The 22592-nt window shown below is 34.2% G+C and overlaps 1 protein-coding gene across 2 annotated transcripts in view; it reads right to left on the reverse strand.

Moving 5' to 3' along the window:
- Window positions 1-1745: 1745 nt before the first annotated feature.
- LOC149533631 (eukaryotic translation initiation factor-like) overlaps window positions 1746-22592 on the reverse strand; it is a 111848-nt gene continuing 91001 nt past the window's right edge. For both annotated transcript variants that reach the window (XM_089807124.1, XM_089807123.1), the window contains 5 exons: window positions 4045-4142; window positions 3703-3790; window positions 3206-3538; window positions 2604-2939; window positions 1746-2487 (listed from right to left, as the gene is read on the reverse strand). In XM_089807124.1, the coding sequence (XP_089663250.1) occupies window positions 2131-2487; window positions 2604-2939; window positions 3206-3538; window positions 3703-3790; window positions 4045-4142 (1212 nt within the window). In that variant the 3' untranslated portion in view covers window positions 1746-2130. The remainder of the gene's footprint in view (window positions 2488-2603; window positions 2940-3205; window positions 3539-3702; window positions 3791-4044; window positions 4143-22592) is intronic.

Below are 22592 nucleotides of genomic sequence, written 5' to 3' on the forward strand. Positions count from 1 at the left end.
ATTGCTTAGAGATCTGACTTATATTTCAAAGATTACCTCATCCTTTTCTTTTTCTTCCTTCTCATTATCTTGTTCAACTTTATTAGTCTACTCGGCCTCATTAGTAGCCTATGTTACTATATCTTGCATTTCTTCATCACTAGCCACGTTATCCATAGAAGTGTCTTGATCTTGTTCTTTACCTTCGAGAGTTGTACCAAGGGTAATAGGTACACTTGATAAAAAGAAATATGGTTGCTTGATTGTGATATAAAACTAGTTAATTCTTCTACTTCTTCATGTGGTAGCACTGATTGTTCTCTAATTGATACACCCACTGATCTGTGAGATGTTTAACTGACATGTTCTAACCTCATCTTTTTTCTCATTTTGGGACTTGCTTTCTCCAAAAAATTCTTCGTTTCAACTACTGCCAATGTTTCCCAAAGTGTAGAATCCACTCTTTACATATCTATTAGTATTGACCCACTTGGCCTTCAACATACCCCTCTAGTTTGTATCTGTATGATTATTTATCTTAACTTGACCACACTGACCCTTTCCCTTTGGGATTCATGACATGGCTAAAACACATTCTCAATCCATTTAGAGCTAGTCGATGCTATTGAGTTTGAACAAAGATAAGAAATATATTTTAGAGGGACAAGAAGATGAGTACAAAGCTCTCTAGATAGCACTGAGGTTGGAAAATCTTTTTGAGCATAGATGACAATTGCAAAGAATTGTTAGAAGGATTAATTCGAGGGGACTGCAGAGATATAGAGAGTTTACATGAATGGAGCTAGGAAACTACCTACGTATACAAAGTGGCCCAAAGAGCCGAAGAGTATACCAGTTGGGGATTGGTTTATGGTAAAAAAGTATTTCAATTAAATAAAAGTACCAGACACCATTTGAGACACCTAACCCTCATTTCACAAGAAAGTAGACACTGTTAATGAGGGGAACCAAAGACCCTTTACTAAAGGGATTCAAGGGGATTAGAGGTCAAAAAGACACAAAGTGCAGAAGCCGAAGACAAACAAATAAGAGATATATATGCAACTGAGAAGGTTAAGAGGACATTTCTATAAATCTAGTGGTTGTATCGAACATTGATAGGTTGATCTTTTAGTGTAGCAACAACCCTATATAGTAAGAAGTAGTATCAAGGCTTGGTCACAGGGTCAAATCTCCTTGGGTAATGGCGAGGGGAGGAATTGTTGGACTAACTGCCAACATTCCCCTTTAGGATTTGCCGCATGGCTTAACTGCCTCTTGTGATCTATAAGTCTAGTGGTTGTATTGGGCATTGATAGGTCCATCTTTTGGTGCAAAGACAACCCTAGCTTGTAACAAGGAAGACAATAACAAACGAGGAGGGAAAGTGTGATTGTGTGTAGATATCTTATAGGAGTGACTATGATTGTCTCCACACATCCTACAAGCACACCCAGCAGAGTACATCAAAATAGCATAGTCTAATTGGTCAATATTGTTAGTACCATAATAAACATAATCATTTTCTCATAATGAAACATCATTATCCATTGTAATGTAGAAACCATGAATAAGCATAATCAAAGCATACATCTAAACATCCGTAGTCAAGCAGGGAAAGCATATAACACAAATCCATAAGAGCACAAATGTAAGTAACACTGCATAAATAATCATGCTAAGGTACACACAATCATGTGATACATAACATTGTGGAATTTTCAGACATAATAGATAACCATCATCCCTAATAATAACACATGAACTATAAAGCAAACATAACATGTTCATTAACTATCTCAGAAATGCATAAAAACGATCACCATGTCAAAATGTGTCTCCAAGAATCTCTGACATAATGTCTAAACATCATCAACCAAAAGATATCTTGGGTCTATCATCACTACCAAAAGAAACTGCACTCTAAAGTAAACAAGTCTATGCAGAGGGGCATTGCATTCAGTAGCAGAGAACGTTGCTGAAAATTTATCTTTTCCAAGTTTAACTGTAGAAATTCCTTCACGATTGTAACCTGTAGTTCCTCCAAATGGACCTTGAACAAGAGGCTTGTGTGTTCCTACATTGGGCACCAACGATGGCCTAGCAGCCAAATTCTGCGACAATGCATGTAAGAGACACTCAGGTGCCTTGTTACAACAATTTAGTGTTACCTACTGAAGGCTTTAAATCTGGTTCTTGTGTACCTCCTTGACCAGGATTTCCACCAGGGGATGACATCAAAGCTTTAGTTTTCCAGCCAATTCGACTGCGAGGAAACAATTCCCATTTATCAAGATCTGTCACAGACATAGTTGACATCTTTTGAGTTCCAGGCATACCAGGCATTCCAGGCATCATTCTTGCAGACTGTCCAATGCTAAAACTCTTCCCTTCTCTTAAATTAATGCCAGGTGCACCATGACCATTATGGATGTTAGTTGTTCCAGGCGTTAAACATAGCTTTTGTTCAGCTCTGGAATAAATGTCATTTATGGTTTTTGCTTTAATCTGCAATTGTAAAAATGATAGCAAGTTAATACAACCAATGGATTGGGCAATAAGATAATCAGAGTCACCGCGAATTGACAACTACAATGTAAATACCAAGGAAAATTGGAAACAACCTCTTCACAATGAGGAATCCCCTTATTAGCACGTAAATGAGAAACTTGACCGACTGTAGACCTCATTCTATACAACATGTGACGATTAACAACCTCTTCACATTTTGGAATCCATTTGTTAGCACGCAAATCTAAAACATCAAGAACCATAAACCTCATTCTTGATGCCAAGTGAGGATTACTAATCAGCTTCTTCATCCGAGCAAAATAACTATCATTGATGATACGTGACGAAGGGTTTTCTTCAAGCTGTTTTCCAACTGTATTGAACAACAGACAAAGTGCCTCCACATTCTCCTCAGCTGGAGGACCTTCTATATCCTTGCCTAATAATTCCTGTCCCCCACATAATATAATGAAACAGTGATGTCATTTGCCCTTCCAATATTTTATTCTTTACTATTTGTATAAAATTCTTTGAAGATGTGCTTCTGGTGACAGCTCAATACAACTTTTAGAAAAGAAATTGGCAGACAAAAATTTACTAATCACCGCGGTCTAATGAAATGATTAAGGATAAATCATACTACTATGATGGTATCAAGAATGAACAAGTGTATTATGTTAACCACAATGAAGGAAGATGAGATTCTTGTACAAACCAGAACACAGTGATGAACAATTTTATCAGGTATTAGCTTTTGATTGAAAAACTCTGCAATAAGCCTTAAGTTTCCCAGGGTGCGAAGCTTAACCATCCTCTCCTTCTCTTGGCGTTCATCTTTTTGCCATGGGTCTGTCATTTGTTTGATCTCAGCCCACAAATTATCTGCTCCTTCAAATGTTTTTTGGCACTCATTAATAAAAATCTTTTTGAAAGTTATTGGTTTTCCATTTGGATTATCAAATTCAGGTAGCGCAGTACTCAGATCCTGATACAATATGTAAAATGTTGGTTCCAACACTGCCTTCTCATATATAAGTGATGTTACTGCCTGGTAATGAAGCATACAGTTGTTAGTCAAAACTAGTTCAACTCATACAAAAAAAATGTAAAACAATAAAATCTTTTTGCAGTATAAGGAAACTACTTCAGATGTTAACAGAATAGAGATAAATAATAGATAAATAATACACCAGAAAGGAAAGAACAAACAACCTGCAGAATATCTGCAGTGGTAATCCCTACATTTCTAAGTTGCTCCTTAAGGACATCATATGTTTCCTGAGTCATCTTATTGAGTATCCTGCATGACAAATACTAATTAGACATTCAATTTAAATATTGCCCATAATCTATTACAATAAATGAGCATTTACAAAGAAACTAATTATATAATAGGAAAAAAATGGATATTGTTAAATGATGAATGGAAGAGTTGTCATCAAAATTAGAGTGTTATCACTTATCCTTGTCCACAAATCAGCATGTCCAGAAAAAGTCTAGAGCAAAAAGAAATATCAAGTGTTACAACTAAAACATGTGAGTAACAAGGCTTACCCTCTAACAGTTTTGAGAACTCTATCCTTCTCTGATACTGCCCCCCTATTGGCAGACCATGGAATGGAAGCCTTTATTAGAGCAGGAGCTGGTGCCTTCTGTAAAGATAGAAATTTTATTGAGTGTCAGAAATAAAATATCCATTTAATAGCTAAAAACTCCTCATCAGATTGCACAAGGTAGGATTATAAACAAAAGCTTGGAGGCCGTAGCATTTAGCCACATAATAGACAGGAGAGTGGACCCATTCATAAAGTAAGATTCCACCACAGGGATATGGTATCACACACCAATCAACAGCTTGAAACTAAAAAAGGGAAGGCTACATATAAAGAACAAAATGTTAAACATTATTTTTACAAGAGAATAGGATTTTGCTAACTGACAACCTGAATTTTATCCTAACGACTTCCCTGTTGGAAAAAGCCTCTTAATAAGAATGCTAATACAATTTACTTACTTGCATGATAATCAATGTGACAATACCACACTCATAATCAACATATACAATGCACCTCAAAAATATTACAGATTGTATAAATTAACAATACAAATATTTTGGTATTTAAACCTTACAATACATAGTAATCCAAATTACCTCCTGCATCTCAACATATAGCCAAAACATCATAATTTGTTGAATTGGAAATAACAATTCTGAGTCACATGGATATGCCAGTACAAAGCCTATTTTAAGAATTAAGGAGCCACTGATCATTCAAGGGAGGAAGAGAACCCTCTCAATATTTCTTTCAAAATAAAATATCATCCACGTATATTGGGGAGGTGTATTGTATAGGTTTTTACCACATTCCCTATTGGAAATGTTTTGGAGACACTTCCCTTGCGATTTTTGACTCCAACCCCACTAGTAATGTTTAAGGGATGTCTCCTAGCATCCCCAGTCCACCAAAAAACAACACAAATCCCTTGGCTTGGTATCCATATTTCACTATTTCCTATAGGGGACATTTTAGGAATACAGTGATGCCTAGAAAGCATTCCCTCTTCATCCCCTTTTCAAAAAACATTTGAATACATTTTGAAACATCCTAGTTAAAATAGAGGATGTCATGAGATGGCTAGCCATCCCCGTGATAGTTGTCCAAGTGTCCCTCAACCATCCCAAGATAACCTCATTAAAAAGAAACACATTTAAAAATAAAATAAAGGGGTGGATGGACACACGAGGACACCCAGCATTAAACCTCAGTCACCCCTCAAAAAAACCAAAAAAAAATGTCGCTGTAACATCTGTAAACTTGTGCAGAAGAGCAGTAAAGGGAGGGGAGAACAATAGTGGGAAGAAGCCATTAGATCATCAAATCCATTACACTAGAGGTAAGTTATTCATTTTACATCTGTTTTGCATTTTTTTTTAATGATTTGTTTTTTCGTTCACATAGGGAGGGCATTTCGATGTGATTTGACTTTTTGTCTGAACTCAGAGCTTTCTTTTGAGTTATTTACTGGTGTAGGGCACCTCTTGAAGACAGGAAGGGTCACTTAGGTGACTAATGAGTTTGAAGGTGATACAAGACCTATAAGGTCTTTTCAATATTTTAATATGGCTATTAGGCCATTGGATGTAATGACTTGATCCATGATAGAAGGAATAACTTGTAATAATGCACTTGGTGCACATAGTGAATATAATTGCCAAAACATGGCATAATAGGCCTAGAAGGTTAAGCCTATATGTGAATTTAGGAGTTTTGAAATGCTATTGGGGTCTTAAAAGGACGAAATCTTTAGTTAGGATTCATAGGGAGTTAAATTTAATAAGTTTTAGTTCATTTTCATGGTTTAAAAGTTCAAATATGTCATTTAGGAGGGAAATAGAGTTTTTATGGTTTAACCACTTAACTAATCCCTCAAACCGGTTGGAAGAGGTTGGGGAAGCTAAGTTTGATTGTTATTTGTATTTGGAACTCCACTGTATGGGCAAGGAAGCCTGGAGTGTACGGACAACTTTGAGATTCAATGAAATACATGTTCGGATCAGCAAATTCATTGTTTTAGCATTGATACTTCTTGTTTTGATTGAGCTCTAACAATTGAATAGTGTTGGAAGTTTCAATAGGGTGTTTTAAGGCTATGAAACACATTTTGAAGGGTTTGAGAGTCATTTTACATGACTGTACTTGCACTTCCAGCATATTAGACTGATTTTCCAAGCTTTCCTTTCTTTGTTTTGAAGTTTTCATGTAACTAATAACCATTCCATGGACTCAAAGACCTAGAATCCATAGAATGATGATTTTGAGCCTTGTACCATATGAATCTAACTTAAAATTTACAGGAGATTAAATGCAAAGTGTGATCAGAAGTTGTAGCAGGGCATGTTCCATTGAAAGTTGATGGCACAAGTGTAGCAGCAGGAGTTTCGGCTGAATGACATGGTCTTTTTATGATTGGAATAGTTTATTATGGTGGATTTAATAATGAATCAATCACCAATTGATATTGGAAAGATTTGGAAGAGTGAGATTGGAGAAACCCTCAAAACAAGGATTTGAAGCAACCAAATTGGGGCTTTTGGTGTTCAACGTGTTTTGAGTCTAATTCCATTTATATTTGGAGGTTTTGGAACATTTTTTGATATTGTCCAAGAGTTGAGACCTTGGGGATATGTTTAAATAGTAGTTGCTTTGTAAAATCACCGACTTTTGAGTGTATTTGTAGGGGTACAGGCTGAATACACTTATTTCATCCAAAATACCAATACCCAAGCTTAAGGTATGTTATAGAATGGCCAAAAGAGTATCTGAATATGGTTTTAGTTTTCCATGTGTTTTGGGAAAGTTTTGTGTTTGAAGACAAAAAGAGCTAAATGTTGATTTATATGCCTCTTTAGGCTAGTTTGAAGTCCTTTTGCCATTGTGAGAAAGGGATAGGTCGAGAAACCTTGAAACCAATTTAATCCATCTTTATATACCCCAAATACATCAAATATATCATTGGTTTGTGTCTGGAGTAACCTTGGTTGGGTTGAGTTTCTTTAAAGACATTTGAGCACTTTAGGAGGTTGTGGGTTTGTAAGCAAATTTGTGCAACTTATCTTGTGTATGAGGTCTATCGCCCTTTCCTTTGCATCATTTACCCAAAAAATTCATGAGCAGTGGTAAGAGTGGTGATGGTGAAGAGGTTAGTTCAAATGAAAGAGAGAAGTATAATCCATAGAAGTACGACAACCACTATGGATTCTTTAGAAAGTGGGAGAGTAGCAGGACCAACAAGTACAAACCCATTTGAATGTCCTTGAGAAATCCTCAAAACTCAGGTGAAAGGCACACCTAATCCCAAGGAGCCTCTTTATACAATTTTCATCACTAATTGACAAGTATAAGAAAAGAACAAGAGGAAGAATAGAGTATGGCTATGTCATTTGTGCATAAAAGACTATAAGGGCAGCTATATGAGAGTTTATTGTCATTTTTTTGGATAGGCGGTCGAGGGATACTTTGCAAACAAATAACTCCAGCTGAAAAAGTTGAGGCAACTAAATTGCATATGAAGGAGGAGGCAAATAGAAAGTAATTCGATCGTAGAGTTTGCAACCTAGCATGCTAATGCCTACATGATCTATGGATGGTGGAATTCAAGGAAGAGATGGTTCTACTTCTATCAAGGGAGAAGAGAAATACTAGTTTTGCAGATATGTTTAACATATAAACACAGATGTTTAAAGAATTGATAGTTTCCAATCCTCCATTTGTCCCACTTGGAGAACATAAGCTACACACCACCCTCCTAGATAGATAATATTCTAAGGTGAGTGCATTGAGACAATCTTGGATAAGGAATGGATACTCCATCATCGTGGATGGATGAATCAATGTCAAACATCATAAACTCAATATAACTGCCACAAGTTTAGTTAGCTCTTATTTTCATAGAGATTTGGATTGTTCAAGTAAGAGAAAGGATGCAAAGTTCTGATTTCAAAATTTGAAAGATTTCATTAAAGAGGTTGGAGCCTCTAATATTGTATAGGTAGCGACCGAATCAGCCTATGTGTTTAAGTTAGCTGACTCGGTTGTAATGTCCCCATTTTGGGATTGCCCTAAATTTTTCCCTAAAGTCACACATTCCATTGAAATAATTATTGTAAGATGGGTAGGCAACAGCCTACAATACAATGACAAATTGTGAGCCTCTTATCTGGGAGCTCTTAGGTTTGAGTCTACTTGAGCTTAACAAATAATAATAATGATTAATTTCAACAAATAATAATTAATCTCAGCTTCGACCTATTACCCATAAAAAAATTTAAAAAATTGTAAGATGGGTCGAGATATAACTTAAACACTTAAAATGTCTTTTAACAAGGTAACTCCTAATTTAGGTCCTGCAACCACTAAATAAGGAACAAGTATTGCAAATTGACTATATTGTTAGTGTAATATATGGTCGTGGATTCTCACAATAATTCTTCCATATAATAAATCCTTTTTAAATTGTGTCTTAGTATGATGTAACTCATGCCCATATTACTGCATGTCATGATATAGGAATATATCTTTCAGAATAAAAATTAGAATTACATAGTCATATATTATACGTATACATCTATCCATCTATCTATATAGGACTTTTGTAGTCTATCCCCCAATGTTTTCTATATCCCCTTAGAAGGATAAGCTTTTGTCAATCCAGCAGAGGCAGAGTAAATCCTTACAAGATAGGTGAACTCCAAGATGAGTAAGGATATATATTTCCATTGCCTCAAGGGAAAATCCCGAGATTGGTACAAACATGCAGTCCTAATGCCTTGAGGAAGCATACTTGCAAATTGGTGTCAAGAACCTTACGAAATGGAAAATTCCCATCCACTTTAATGTTGAAATGTTTAAGAAACAACAATGAATTAGACTTAAGTGTGCTAACTATAAAATTTGTTATGAATTATTTATTGTCTAATAAAATAAACTCAAATTCGATGCATAATAATGCTTGTTAAACAATGTAAATTGACAGCCTCTAAGTAGGGGACATTATAAGTGGTATTAGAGCTTCTTTCCTACCATCTTGTGGAAACGAGTTAATGGAAACTAGCCAAGGGGCTCAAAGGACATTGGAAATAGAAAAGAGGAAACTATTAACGAAATCTAACTCAAAATCAAACAATACAATGGGTAAACCAAATAGCAAAGAGATGGGGTCATTCATGGAAATAACAACCAAGCCATCAATAGAGCAAATGGAGGCCAAGTCCTCATGGAAGCCTTGAATAACATGTGCTTCAATCAACGATATTAGATAAGTCTTGGTCAAAAGGACATTAACGCAAATCATTCGAAAAATAACCGCATGACTTTCATGCCACAAATTAGAAATGCATCCTTCCGACCAAAAAGGGATTCACTAAAGGAGGAAGAGGGAAACAATCAACTCCCTAGCAATATAGAAGAATTAATAGAAGCTTACTCAAAAATCAAGTCTTGAAATAAGGAGAAGTGTATCTTTTAGAGATTGTTGTAAAGCAAAGAAATCAGAAGCTCCTAGGAGAGAAAGGGAACAACCTATTGAGGACTTGAAACACAAGGCAAATAAGGTCACCATTCCAAAATTTGATAGATCTAGCAAAATTACGGCTATGAATGGTTGCAAATATTAAACACTTACTTGACCCTCAATCCCATGATAGAAGAAGATGCAATTTAATATGTCATCCTACACTTGGAAGGTGTAGCCCACGATTGGTGGCACCATGGTGTCCTCATCCAAGGATATGAAAATATAACCTCTTACGAAGAATTCTCAATAAAATTAATTAAAAGGTTTGACCGTAAACATCCCCAAAAGGATTTCAAAGAATTGACCCAACCAAAGCAAATAGGGACAGTGAATGAATACATCCATAGATTCTAAAGAATTTCAATAGGAGTCACTGGACTAGATGAGGAAAAATTAACTAATCTATTCATGGAAGGGCTAAAAGAATCAATAAAGGGATTGGCAGTTGCTTTCACATCAACTACCCTAGCTGACACCATTGCAATAGCCTTAAGTTTAGAAACATCATCTACAAATATAAAAGTCTCAAACAAACCTATAAAAATTGTCCATAAGGAGGATAGGCACAAAAAGTTTTGGATATTCAAAGATGAACTTAAGAAAAAGCATTTATGCTTCAATGCCAAGAACCTTGTGGACTAGGGCACATCTGCCATAAAAGAGAATCTAAAGGGAAAAGGTGATGTTTTAGATGTAAAGAGAAATGAGAACTAGAAAAAGGAAAAGAGACGACAAATAGATGGATCTTTATGGAGGAACAATGTTTCTTTCATATCCTATGTAATGTCCCCACTATTAGGGTTAGTTCGGGACAAGTAATTCCTACAAAACAAATGTCAAAATTTAAACATAATAAATCTAACATCTATTATTCTACCCTCTATCCTAATCCCAACCTTAGAGACATCTCCATATCAGGATTACGAACCCTCCTAAAGATCTCCAATTCCTAAAAGATATGGTATCTATTCTAGTACCATCCTCGATTACTTCTCTGTCTTTTATGGAGTGCTTTCTCTACGGCCCTTCCTGGAAGAGATATCCTCTATCCAAGGCCCTTATCACATATGTATATGTTACCTTCAACGGAATATTCCAGCCTTATAACCGTATTAAGATCACTCTCTTCCCTAAAGGGGCTCTCTTGATCTTAAGTCATTAGTCATATTAAGAACACTCTCTTCCCAAGAAGCGACTTTCTTAATTTTAACAATCAACCATATTAAATCATGTGTATCATTCTCTTCGAACTCCATAACTACATATACATAGATACTTTCATATATATGTATAAGTATAAATTATCCATGAAAATATATTCATAACATTATCCTATAAAATATATTCATAACATTTAAATGATCATCTATATTATTCTTTTAAGAACTACCTATATACATACACTTATATCCATAGTTGAAAAAGCTTGGTTTTGGCAATATCTCGAGCGAACAATTTTTTTTGAAAATTTCAGAATTGGCAATGAATCGACAGATTTATCGAACATTTGAAAATATAGAATTTATTAAACTATTCTTAAAAACACACATAAACACAAAATTCTAAATAATAGATAGTATACATTGTACTATTTTATTAATTTATAGAATGGTTCTAACTCATTATAGTTTATTGTTAATAATTTAATAGTAAAACTAAATACAATATGCAATATATAGATTTATATATATATATATATATATCAGATATATATAATATTTTACAGTAGTTGAAATATATACATAAAATACAGCAGTTGTACAATTTTTCTAACTGTATATAAAAAATAGTAAAAATATAGTATTTTAAAATAAAAATGAGCCAAATACTGTATATTATAAAATAGCTACAAAACCAAGAAAAATATATACAGCAAGCCAACATATTAGAATAAAATTTGAACATAAAGCGAGTCTATTAATAAATTAAAAATTTACAGTATTTTACAATTTCCAATTAGTGAATAAAAAAGAGCCAAATAAAAAACTAAAATATGGACTATGGAGTGCCTGAAAGACCTGGAAGCTAATTCAAACTAGTCAGAGCCGGTCAGTTCAGCAAAAGAAACAAGAAAAATGGAGTGTCAAAAGTCCTTGCCTCTCAGCCCTAGTAATGACAGTCACCTTTCAACTTTGCATAAAGCCAAAAACAAGCCCTTACATTCGCAAATAAAACCAAAAACCTAACTCGCATTTGCAATTTTTTTAATGGTCAACAAGTTTCAACGTTTTGAACTCTATTATTTCGCACGATGTGGCCATTTTTGCAGAAAATATCGCCACATTTTTTTTTCAAAAACTTGGCACCGAATTTATTGGCATTTATATCATTCCTCTTTATGACATTCCTGGGCAGCCATCTATTCATCCCATCCTGCCTCCTTTCTCCTGTGTGGTCACCCCCTCTTACATTTACGAGGCCATCAGATCCATGAGATGCAACAGAGCAGCGGATGAGGAGGGGTTTCAAGCTGAACTCTTCGAGTTTGGTGCCTCCATTCTGGGCCCCTATCTCTCTATACTCTTTAATAAGGTGGTTCATACTAGGTTTCCAGTTTCTTGGTCCAGGCATCTAATTTACCCAATCCATAAGACCGGTCCTATCTCTGACCCTAGGAATTATAGGTTATTATGATCGGACACACATTTTCCAAACTGTATGCTATAGCCCTCAATGCTATGTTATCTAGCGAGTTTGACAGGAAAGGCTGTAGAGCTAGAGAACAGGGTGGTTTCCAAGCTGACTATCAGACCATGGATCACATTTTCACTTTACAAGCTATTATTGAGGAGGCTAGACACAGATCGGAGAAAGTTTACTGTTGCTTTGTTGATTTTCGCAAGGCTTTTGATTCTATTCTTAGGATGGCTTTATTTCAGAGGCTTTGGGAAATTGGGATTTCAAAGATGTTACCAATTGCTATCATGAGATTATACGAAACTATGGTGGGTAGATTCAGAACTCCTGATGGTTTCTCAGTTCCGATACATAGCACCATTAGGGGATGTCCTCTCTCCCCCACTTTGTTCGGTTTAAATATTGATGAGCTTGAGGATTTCCTTTTGAATTCTTCGCTCTTAGGTGATGGTTGCTACTTACACCAAGTTTTGATCTCTGTTCTTCTTTTTGCAAATGATGTGGTTCTTCTTGCTTCTTCTCCAGATAGTTTACATAGGCTTCTGGATGGTTTGGCTTCCTTTTGTGTTTAGAGACAGCTTGCAGTTAACTTGGGTAAGACCTGAGTCATGATCTTTAATTGCTTAAAGACTTTTCATCTTCACTTCTTTTTTCAGGGACAGGAGATTGAGATCACTTCATCCTATATGCATCTGGGAGTGAAGTTTTCGGGACCCCGCTTCAGTATGAGACCAGCGATATAGTCTAGAATCAGTAAGGGGATGGGTTCTCTTGCTATGCTTGAGAAACAGTGTTTTAGACACCATTAAAAGATACCTCATCCAAGTTATTCGTCCTGGACTCGTGTTCCGCCAACTGTTCTTTATGGCTCGATGGTTTGGGGGCCTTCTCTCCTTGGATCTGATTGGGCCTTAATCAAGCGGGTTCAGACATTGCTTTTATGCCACATCATTAGATGTCACAGGCTCACTCCTCATAGTATCATTTTTGTTGAGTTTGGTGCTCATCCCTTCAATCTTGTGACCATATTTGATATGATTTGGTTCCTTCATCGACTACGTGGTTTTGCGAATTTGGCTAGTGAACATGATAGATACTCCTACCTAGCGTATTGTTTTTTTGTTGCTAATGCAAGTTCTAATACTAGCTCTCGTGCTCATTGTTGGTATGCTCAGGCATCTTCTCTCCCCTGCTCATCTCCTCCCCTCTTGACAGGAGTTAAATGAGCATGTCAAACTTGATATCTATAGACAGTATATTACCACTACATGGACTAACCCAGATGGTGACTTATGGCCGAGGATGGCCTTCTATGCGGAGCACTTTCTGGAGATCAGTGATGGGATTATTATTCGTCCTAGTTACCTTCCTCGACGATGGTGTCATGCCCTACATATCTCTCTGGGGTCTTTCAAAGTTGGTTCCGGGACTGTTCTTCTCTTTCAGCCTTCTTCAGTTATTGTGACCAGGGGCCTCTAGTGCTTTATCTACAGGAGGCCATTTTGCTCCGTGATAGTACTTTATAGTCACTACTTCCTCACCAACATACCTCTGATCATCTTATTACTATCTTTTTCACACCCTTACCTCCTTTACAGGGTGAAAAAAGGCCATCTAGTTCTACTAGTTCTTTAGGCTATTCTAGATCTGTTAGACCCCTCAACGATTTCTTGCATCAACGACACTCTTCCATGAGTACATAGAGACAATTCAGGGCTCCTCTTTGCTCATAGTCTTATCCTTCTGTGACTGATTTCTTTTTACCAAGAAAAGACTCCTAGTCTTTCCTTGGCCTCTCTTCTTGATTCTTGTTGTTAGCTTTTCTCGGACATCGTTTGGTGCTCCTACTGTTGTCAATTGTCTGATTGTAAACTCTTAGCCCCATAAACCTTTTGTGGTCTCTTGTTGGACATTAATAGTTTTATCTTATCTTATCTATCACCAACTAGTTTCATCCACAAAATATCGCATTTTTGGCACTATTTCATTGTTTTTTTCATGTATGTTTATATCTAAATGAATTATAATATAGTCTTTTTTTCAGAAATAAAATAATCTAATCTTTTATATGAGAATGAAAATAACATAACCTACTTGTTCTTTAGTACTCTTTAAAGAAAAGCTTTTTCTTTTCAGATTTTTCTGCTCCATTTTATGCTTTTTCTAAACAGAAAAGTATGAAGGAAAGTAATGTATTATTTTACTTGTCCTCTATCCATTAAATATGGTAGGTTTCCATCGTGAGACCTTTCAAAAGGTTACCCCATTATTCTTCCCGACACTCCATAATTATTCATTATTTCTACTTAATAGAAATGACATCCCCACTATTCATTAAATAATATATAATTTAATAAATGGTGTGCCCTTTGATAGTTGGTAATTGCCTTTTTAAATTAGTGATAGTCTCATTTTTAATTGGTTGTTCCACTTACTTATTTATGTAATGTCCTCCATTTCTAGGGTTGAACTTAATAAATAATACCAATTAAAATAATAATAAATAAATACAAAAATATTGTAATCTATTATTAAATATATTTATTAAATTGATATAATATAAGATTATATCAATTAATATATCATGGTACTATGAAAATAGTATAATATAATATAGCTAATTGTATTAGTAAAACAATATAGAAGAATTCCTAAATAAATATCTTAGTCATAATAATAAATCTATTATTATTATAATCTGATTATTATAAACATATTAGTATTTAATATAATGCATAACATATATATTTAGTGCTAAATCTTATTAGCCTATCTTAAATATATATTATAATTAAAATATACTAACCAAACATTTTAATATAAACAATATGCTAAGTTTAGACTTATGAATAGTCACAACTTTTAGCGCAGACTTGTATATTAGAGGAGAATGATTACTTATTGGGGGGGGGGGAGAAAAAGGAGGAGGAACATTCAGGTTCATACACAGCAGACGGCGGAGAAAAATGGACAGGAAGAGAAAAAGGGAATCATAAGTGGAGAATAGATTATAAGCCCCTTAACCGTTCTCGTTGAGGGACATTAACCCGACTTCTTAAGTCAGTTCATGTTGTACCCACATCACCAACCCTTGGGGATGGTCGTCGTCAAGATTGCAAGCATTATTGGAGTAAGCATTGAACGTGGTAGGAGAACGGGAAAGATGCTCATATAATCATCTATCTGCAGAACCAACCAAGAGACTAGCAAGCATTATAGAGGGGGACTAAAGATTATTAATTGATATCCAAGACTAGAATTATGTATAATTCACATCACACATTTTCGAGGAAAATCATGAGTGGAATTGCATCTAATACCAAAACCGCAAAGCAGACAAGATTGAAGCCTGTGGATGAAGGAACAATTACACCTATCACAATGATACGTTAACAGACAATAAGCCAAGCGAATGTCATAGACAGACTGGGAGACATTGAGAGAAAAACCAGTCCAATCATCCTCAACCGACGTAGCAAATAAAAGGTCAGCTATCATGTACAACAAACAGAATCAGTTAAAAGCAATATGGATAGGGAGTGAACCAGATAAGGGGAATAGGAAATATCGGGAACAATTAAGAGTGAACTCAGAAATGAAGAGATCCTACATAATAATTAACATCCAACTCTGATAATGACTATTTAATAAATAATTTGATCATGATTCAATTAGTGATAAAAATACTGAGTTGGCAATAATTAACAGAGAATATAGTAAATAGAGGACTTCAGAAAAGAGAGATATAATGTAGTGATCTGAAGGAGGAAATAAAATGACCGAGTCAATCCTGTAGCATGCAGTGAATCATACAGATTTACAGCTTCAATGATTCATAACACCATTCACAACAAGATTTATAAGTAGGGTATGTGCAGATTTAAAGAAGGATAGACTAAAGCAATTGAAAATAAGTAACATATACATCGAATAGAAGAATATCAATTATATCTAAGGAAGAAGTACTATATCATTATATCCGAATCAAAGTGTCGTACAAATCAGATTAACAAGGAAGAGGAACAATAAAAGAGTATTATTCAGATGTTGAGAGCAAACTGAACAGAAGAATTCTATTTGATAAAGGAGATCAATCTAATAGATTAATTTGATATGAGAAATCAAACTCCAGATATTTATATAGCTTATTTAATCTTAATTGAGTAAGAATTATATCTTGAACTACATTTTTACTCCTGCTTCATTTTGGATTTGTGAATCTTGGGCAAAATATAAGGTGACCTAGAAAGGGAACATTACAGTGGTATCAGAGCATGATCTTGCCATCCTATAGGGTGAGTCTTAAAATCAGCATACAAGAACAAAGAATCATCAGTGAAGGTGAAGTATGTGAAAAGACTCTGGATAATTTGTAATAGACATATGATTGAATTATATAGCAGAATGATGGATAACCTTGTAACAAAACTTGTGGAAGAAGAAGTGAACATGAGTCCTTTGGCAAATAATAATATTGGGTCCATCAACACATTACTCATTCTAGAATGATCGTCAACTAAACAAATAACATCCATCTGAATACATAACAATGTACTCAACAACATATACAAAAAGAAGAACACTGATGACAAAGACTGGTCAGAAGAAGGATTCAAGAAAGAGGAATTTATACTTCGGCAATATATTCAGATAAATTGGAAAGGACACAACAAGAAAGTCAATGATAGATTCTTGCAAAGCATGAAATTTATTGAGATCAATGGAAGGAAGAAATAGACTACTTTAAGTAGCAACTAATGAGACAACAATTATAATTCCTAATATGGAATTAAGGCAGAGAGCTAACCTCTCTAAATGACTTCACAAGATATTCTATAACTGAATATTCTTAAGGAAATAAGGCAAGGAATCAAGTATTCTCTGAAGGACAGTTCATACTGTTAAGGAAAATCATATGCATATGTAAGGATGGATACACCCAGAGTGGGTATCCATAAGGCCTAGGATGAGGAAGAACTCCCTCCTAGGAAGGATGGATATATCAAGATTGATTATCCATAAGGTCTTAAAGAGAAGCATTGTGAGAAGATGGTGCTTAGTGGAGAGCTGTTCTATTAATTAGAGCCCCGGGAAGCACTCCCCCAGGAGCTAAGCATCTGATCACGACCTCTCCTTAAGAAGGGCTTAAATTGGGAATTAGGATCTTATAAGTTTATGACTTGCAAGATTGAATATATTCTTATCATGGTTTTTGAAGTACTAACATGTGATGCAGGTCTAACATGTGTATGCTTCGTGTCTGCATGCATCAATGTGTATACTTTGTGTCTGCATCGTGTCTTCATACACTAATTATATATATTTTTGTATATGCTTTATGTTTTCATATATCCTAGTATATGTTTCTTAGTGAGTGGCAAGAATTAGGGACATGCTCAATGAGTGTTAAGATTAAGGACTTTCTATCAAGCTCTTAGACAAGAACTAAGAAAAATATTCTACATCTTCAAAAGCTTACTCATCCAAAAAGAAAGAAACACTTAGCAAGAGGAGAATCACAAGAACCACAATACCTCAAGATAAGTTCTCTCTTTTTAGCAATCTTGTGATTCTTAGATTTATATTTACAACTATTTAATCCTAACTTGAAATTTCTGTTGTAGGATTGTAATGAGGAGCATCGGTCTAATAACAAGGAGAAATATTAAGTTGCTTGAGGACAAACAATTTTGGGAAGGGCGGACTATAATGTCCTCCATTTCTAGGGTTGAACTTAATAAATAATACCAATTAAAATAATAATAAATAAATACAAAAATATTGTAATCTATTATTAAATATATTTATCAAATTGATATAATATAAGATTATATCAATTAATATATCATGGTACTATGAAAATAGTATAATATAATATAGCTAATTGTATTAGTAAAACAATATAGAAGAATTCCTAAATAAATATCTTAGTCATAATAATAAATCTATTATTATTATAATCTGATTATTATAAACATATTAGTATTTAATATAATGCATAACATATATATTTAGTGCTAAATCTTATCAGCCTATCTTAAATATATATTATAATTAAAATATACTAACCAAACATTTTAATATAAACAATATGCTAAGTTTAGACTTATGAATAGTCACAACTTTTAGCGCAGACTTGTATATTAGAGGAGAATGATTACTTATCAGGGGGGGGAGAAAAAGGAGGAGGAACATTCAGGTTCATACACAGCAGACGGTGGAGAAAAATGGACAGGAAGAGAAAAAGGGAATCATAAGTGGAGAATAGATTATAAGCCCCTTAACCGTTCTCGTTGAGGGACATTAACCCGACTTCTTAAGTCAGTTCATGTTGTACCCACATCACCAACCCCTGGGGATGGTCGTCGTCAAGATTGCAAGCATTATTGGAGTAAGCATTGAACGTGGTAGGAGAACGGGAAAGATGCTCATATAATCATCTATCTGCAGAACCAACCAAGAGACTAGCAAGCATTATAGAGGGGGATTAAAGATTATTAATTGATATCCAAGACTAGAATTATGTATAATTCACATCACACATTTTCGAGGAAAATCATGAGTGGAATTGCATCTAATACCAAAACCGCAAAGCAGACAAGATTGAAGCCTGTGGATGAAGGAACAATTACACCTATCACAATGGTACGTTAACAGACAATAAGCCAAGCGAATGTCATAGACAGACTGGGAGACATTGACAGAAAAACCACAGTCCAATCATCCTCAACCGACATAGCAAATAAAAGGTCAGCTATCATGTACAACAAACAGAATCAGTTAAAAGCAATATGGATAGGGAGTGAACCAGATAAGGGGAATAGGAAATATCGGGAACAATTAAGAGTGAACTCAGAAATGAAGAGATCCTACATAATAATTAACATCCAGCTCTGATAATGACTATTTAATAAATAATTTGATCATGATTCAATTAGTGATAAAAATACTGAGTTGGCAATAATTAACAGAGAATATAGTAAATAGAGGACTTCAGAAAAGAGAGATATAATGTAGTGATCTGAAGGAGGAAATAAAATGACCAAGTCAATCCTGTAGCATGCAGTGAATCATACAGATTTACAGTTTCAATGATTCATAACACCATTCACAGCAAGATTTATAAGTAGGGTATGTGCAGATTTAAAGAAGGATAGACTAAAGCAATTGAAAATAAGTAACATATACATCGAATAGAAGAATATCAATTATATCTAAGGAAGAAGTACTATATCATTATATCCGAATCAAAGTGTCGTACAAATCAGATTAACAAGGAAGAGGAACAATAAAAGAGTATTATTCAGATGTTGAGAGCAGACTGAACAGAAGAATTCTATTTGATAAACGAGATCAATCTAATAGATTAATTTGATATGAGAAATCAAACTCCAGATATTTATACAGCTTATTTAATCTTAATTGAGTAAGAATTATATCTCGAACTACATTTTTACTCCTGCTTCATTTTGGATTTGTGAATCTTGGGCAAAATATAAGGTGACCTAGAAAGGGAACATTACAATTTAATACTATTTAATATTTGAATAATGATCACTAATGATTATATTGATATATTATTAGTAGTTTATTAATATTATTTATTTATTTAATTTTTCTATTATCATTGTTGCATATTATTGAATTTTATTCTAGAAAGAGTTGTCACAATTCTATCCTCCCGAAATTGCTTGTCCTCAAGCAATTATATACTTATCTTACTGATTACTTTTGTGACAAGTTTTCTTCTAAATAAATATTTTTTAGGTGATCTCATAATGATTGCATTATAGCAAGAGTTCAAATTTGAATATTTTAATTCATTTTCATTTTTTGTTATTTCGATCTCTATTAAAAATGTGAAATATAGATGTATATATTTGATGATACATAATATACATAAACGCATGAAGATAGAAGGAAGACACGATTCATCGCATTGCTAAATTTTTTCTTATTGACTTGGAATAAATTTTATTTACTTTTACCCCACAGGATGGCAAGATCATGCTCTGGTATAATTGTAACGTCCCCACAATTATGGTTAGTTTGAGACAAGTAATTCTTGCAAAAAATGTTAGAATTTAAACATAATAAGTCTAACATCCATTATTCTACCCTCTATCCTGATCCCAACCTTAAAGACGTCTCCATATTGGGATTACTAACCCTCCTGAAGATCTCTAGGTCCTAAAAGATATAATATCTATTCTAGTACAATCCTCGGGTACTTCTCTATCTTCTATGGAGTGCTCTCTCTAAGGTCCTTCCTATAAGAGATATCCTCTATCTAGGGCCCTTATCACATATGTATATGTTACCTCAACAGAATATTTTGACCTTATAACCATATTAAGATCACTCTCTTTCCTAATAGGGACTCTCTTGATCTTAGGTCATTAACCATATTAAGATCACTCTCTTCCCTAAAGGAACTCTCTTGTTCTTAAGTCATTAGCCATATTAAGAACACTCTCTTCCCAAAGGAACTCTCTTGATCTTAACAATTAACCATATTATATCACGTGTATCATTCTCTTAGAATTCCATAACTACATATACATATATACTTTTGTATATATGTATAAGTATAAATTATCCATAAAAATATATCCATTACATTCAAATGATCATCTATATTATTCTTTTAAGAACTACCTATATATGTACACTTATATCTATACGAATTATAATATAGTATTTTTTTAGAAATAAGATAATCTAATCTTTTCATTGTATATGAATAATAATTATGAGAATGGAAATAATATAACCTATTTGTTCTCAAGATATGCCTTTTTTGTCTTTATACCAACTCACATGGCTCTTAGTACTATTTAAAGAAGTGCTTTTTCTTTTCAGATCTTTCTACTCCGTTGTATGCTTTTTCCAAAAAGAAAAGTATGAAGGTGTTAAATGAATTAAATTTCTTATCAGACTGATATATATATATATATCTCACAGATTTAATGTACTAATCTCTTTTTTTAATAACTATTTGGAGGTTATGATCAGAATACTATTCTTGAAGGAATAAGTATGCCAACAGCAATGGAATACAAATATAAATATAAATGGAGGCATGATTACAAAAGGTATGTCATGAGTGGACATGAGACATGTCCACTCATGACATGACTTTATATTCAACAAGTTAGTTAATGTAATCTTTTGTTTGTTTAGTTAATACATAGCCTAATATAGCTCTAGGCAAATTGCCAATCTGTCGTAGCCTTAAAATTCAAATTGCCCGATCACAAAGAGGCTCATCAATGGCATGTTAGATCATGATTAAGAGAGGATAGATATACTCAGTATATGTAAGTGCAGATAGAGTTTCAATTCTGATATGAGGTAATAGAATTATAATAATACAATTTATTACTTGAATATCTGACCGAAGCTACAATGTCTTAACACTCCCTATTAGCTAGGGAAGATAACTAAGTATAAATCAATTTAGATATCACCTAACTCGTGATATCAAGGAATGTAGAGAACATCAAGTCCCATGACTTTCTTATATCCTAGTTATGGTATGTGCACTGACATTGCATTTCATGATGCCTACCATAACCTATCATGGCATGTCCACGAATATTCGTCACATAATATCCACCATGATTATCTCATTAGAAACATATTGATACACAATCAATATCATGAAAGGACATGTCTCATGTCCACTCATGTCATGACTTTATATTCAACAACTTAGTTAATGTAATCTTTAGTTTGATTAGTTAATACATTGCCTAATATAGCTCCAGGAAAATTGCCAATCTGTCATAGCCTTATAGATCAAATTGCCCAATCACAAAGAGGCTCATCAATGGCATGTTCAATCATGATTAAGGGAGGATAGATATACTTGGTATCTATAATTGCAGATAGAGTTTCGGTTTTGATATGAGTTGATAGAATTATAGTCATACAATTTATTACTTAAATATCTGACCCAAGCTACAATGTCTTAACACTCCCTATTAGCTCGGGAAGATAACTAAGTAGAAATCAATTTAATATCACATAACTTGTGATATCAAGGAATATAGAGAACATCAAGTCACATGACATTCTTATATCCTAGTTATATTATGTGCACTAACATCACGTCTCATGATGTCTACCATATCCTATCATGGCATGTCTACGAATATTACATCACATAATATCCACCATGATTATCTCATTAAGAACATATTGATACACAATCGATATCAAGTCAGCATGATATCTATCAATAAGTTCAAGAGATATTAACCATCACAACATTTCCATGAATATAAAGTAAGCATGATATTCGTCATGATAGTGAATATTGTGAAGTCGTCACCTTACAATGTTGAATACAAGTGTACATTATCAGAAAGCTCATCACTTTTTAGTAA

Source organism: Cupressus sempervirens, chromosome 10, assembly GCF_028749045.1.
Source record: "Cupressus sempervirens isolate cs-2001-9-10 chromosome 10, ASM2874904v1, whole genome shotgun sequence".
Classification (NCBI taxonomy): domain Eukaryota; kingdom Viridiplantae; phylum Streptophyta; class Pinopsida; order Cupressales; family Cupressaceae; genus Cupressus; species Cupressus sempervirens.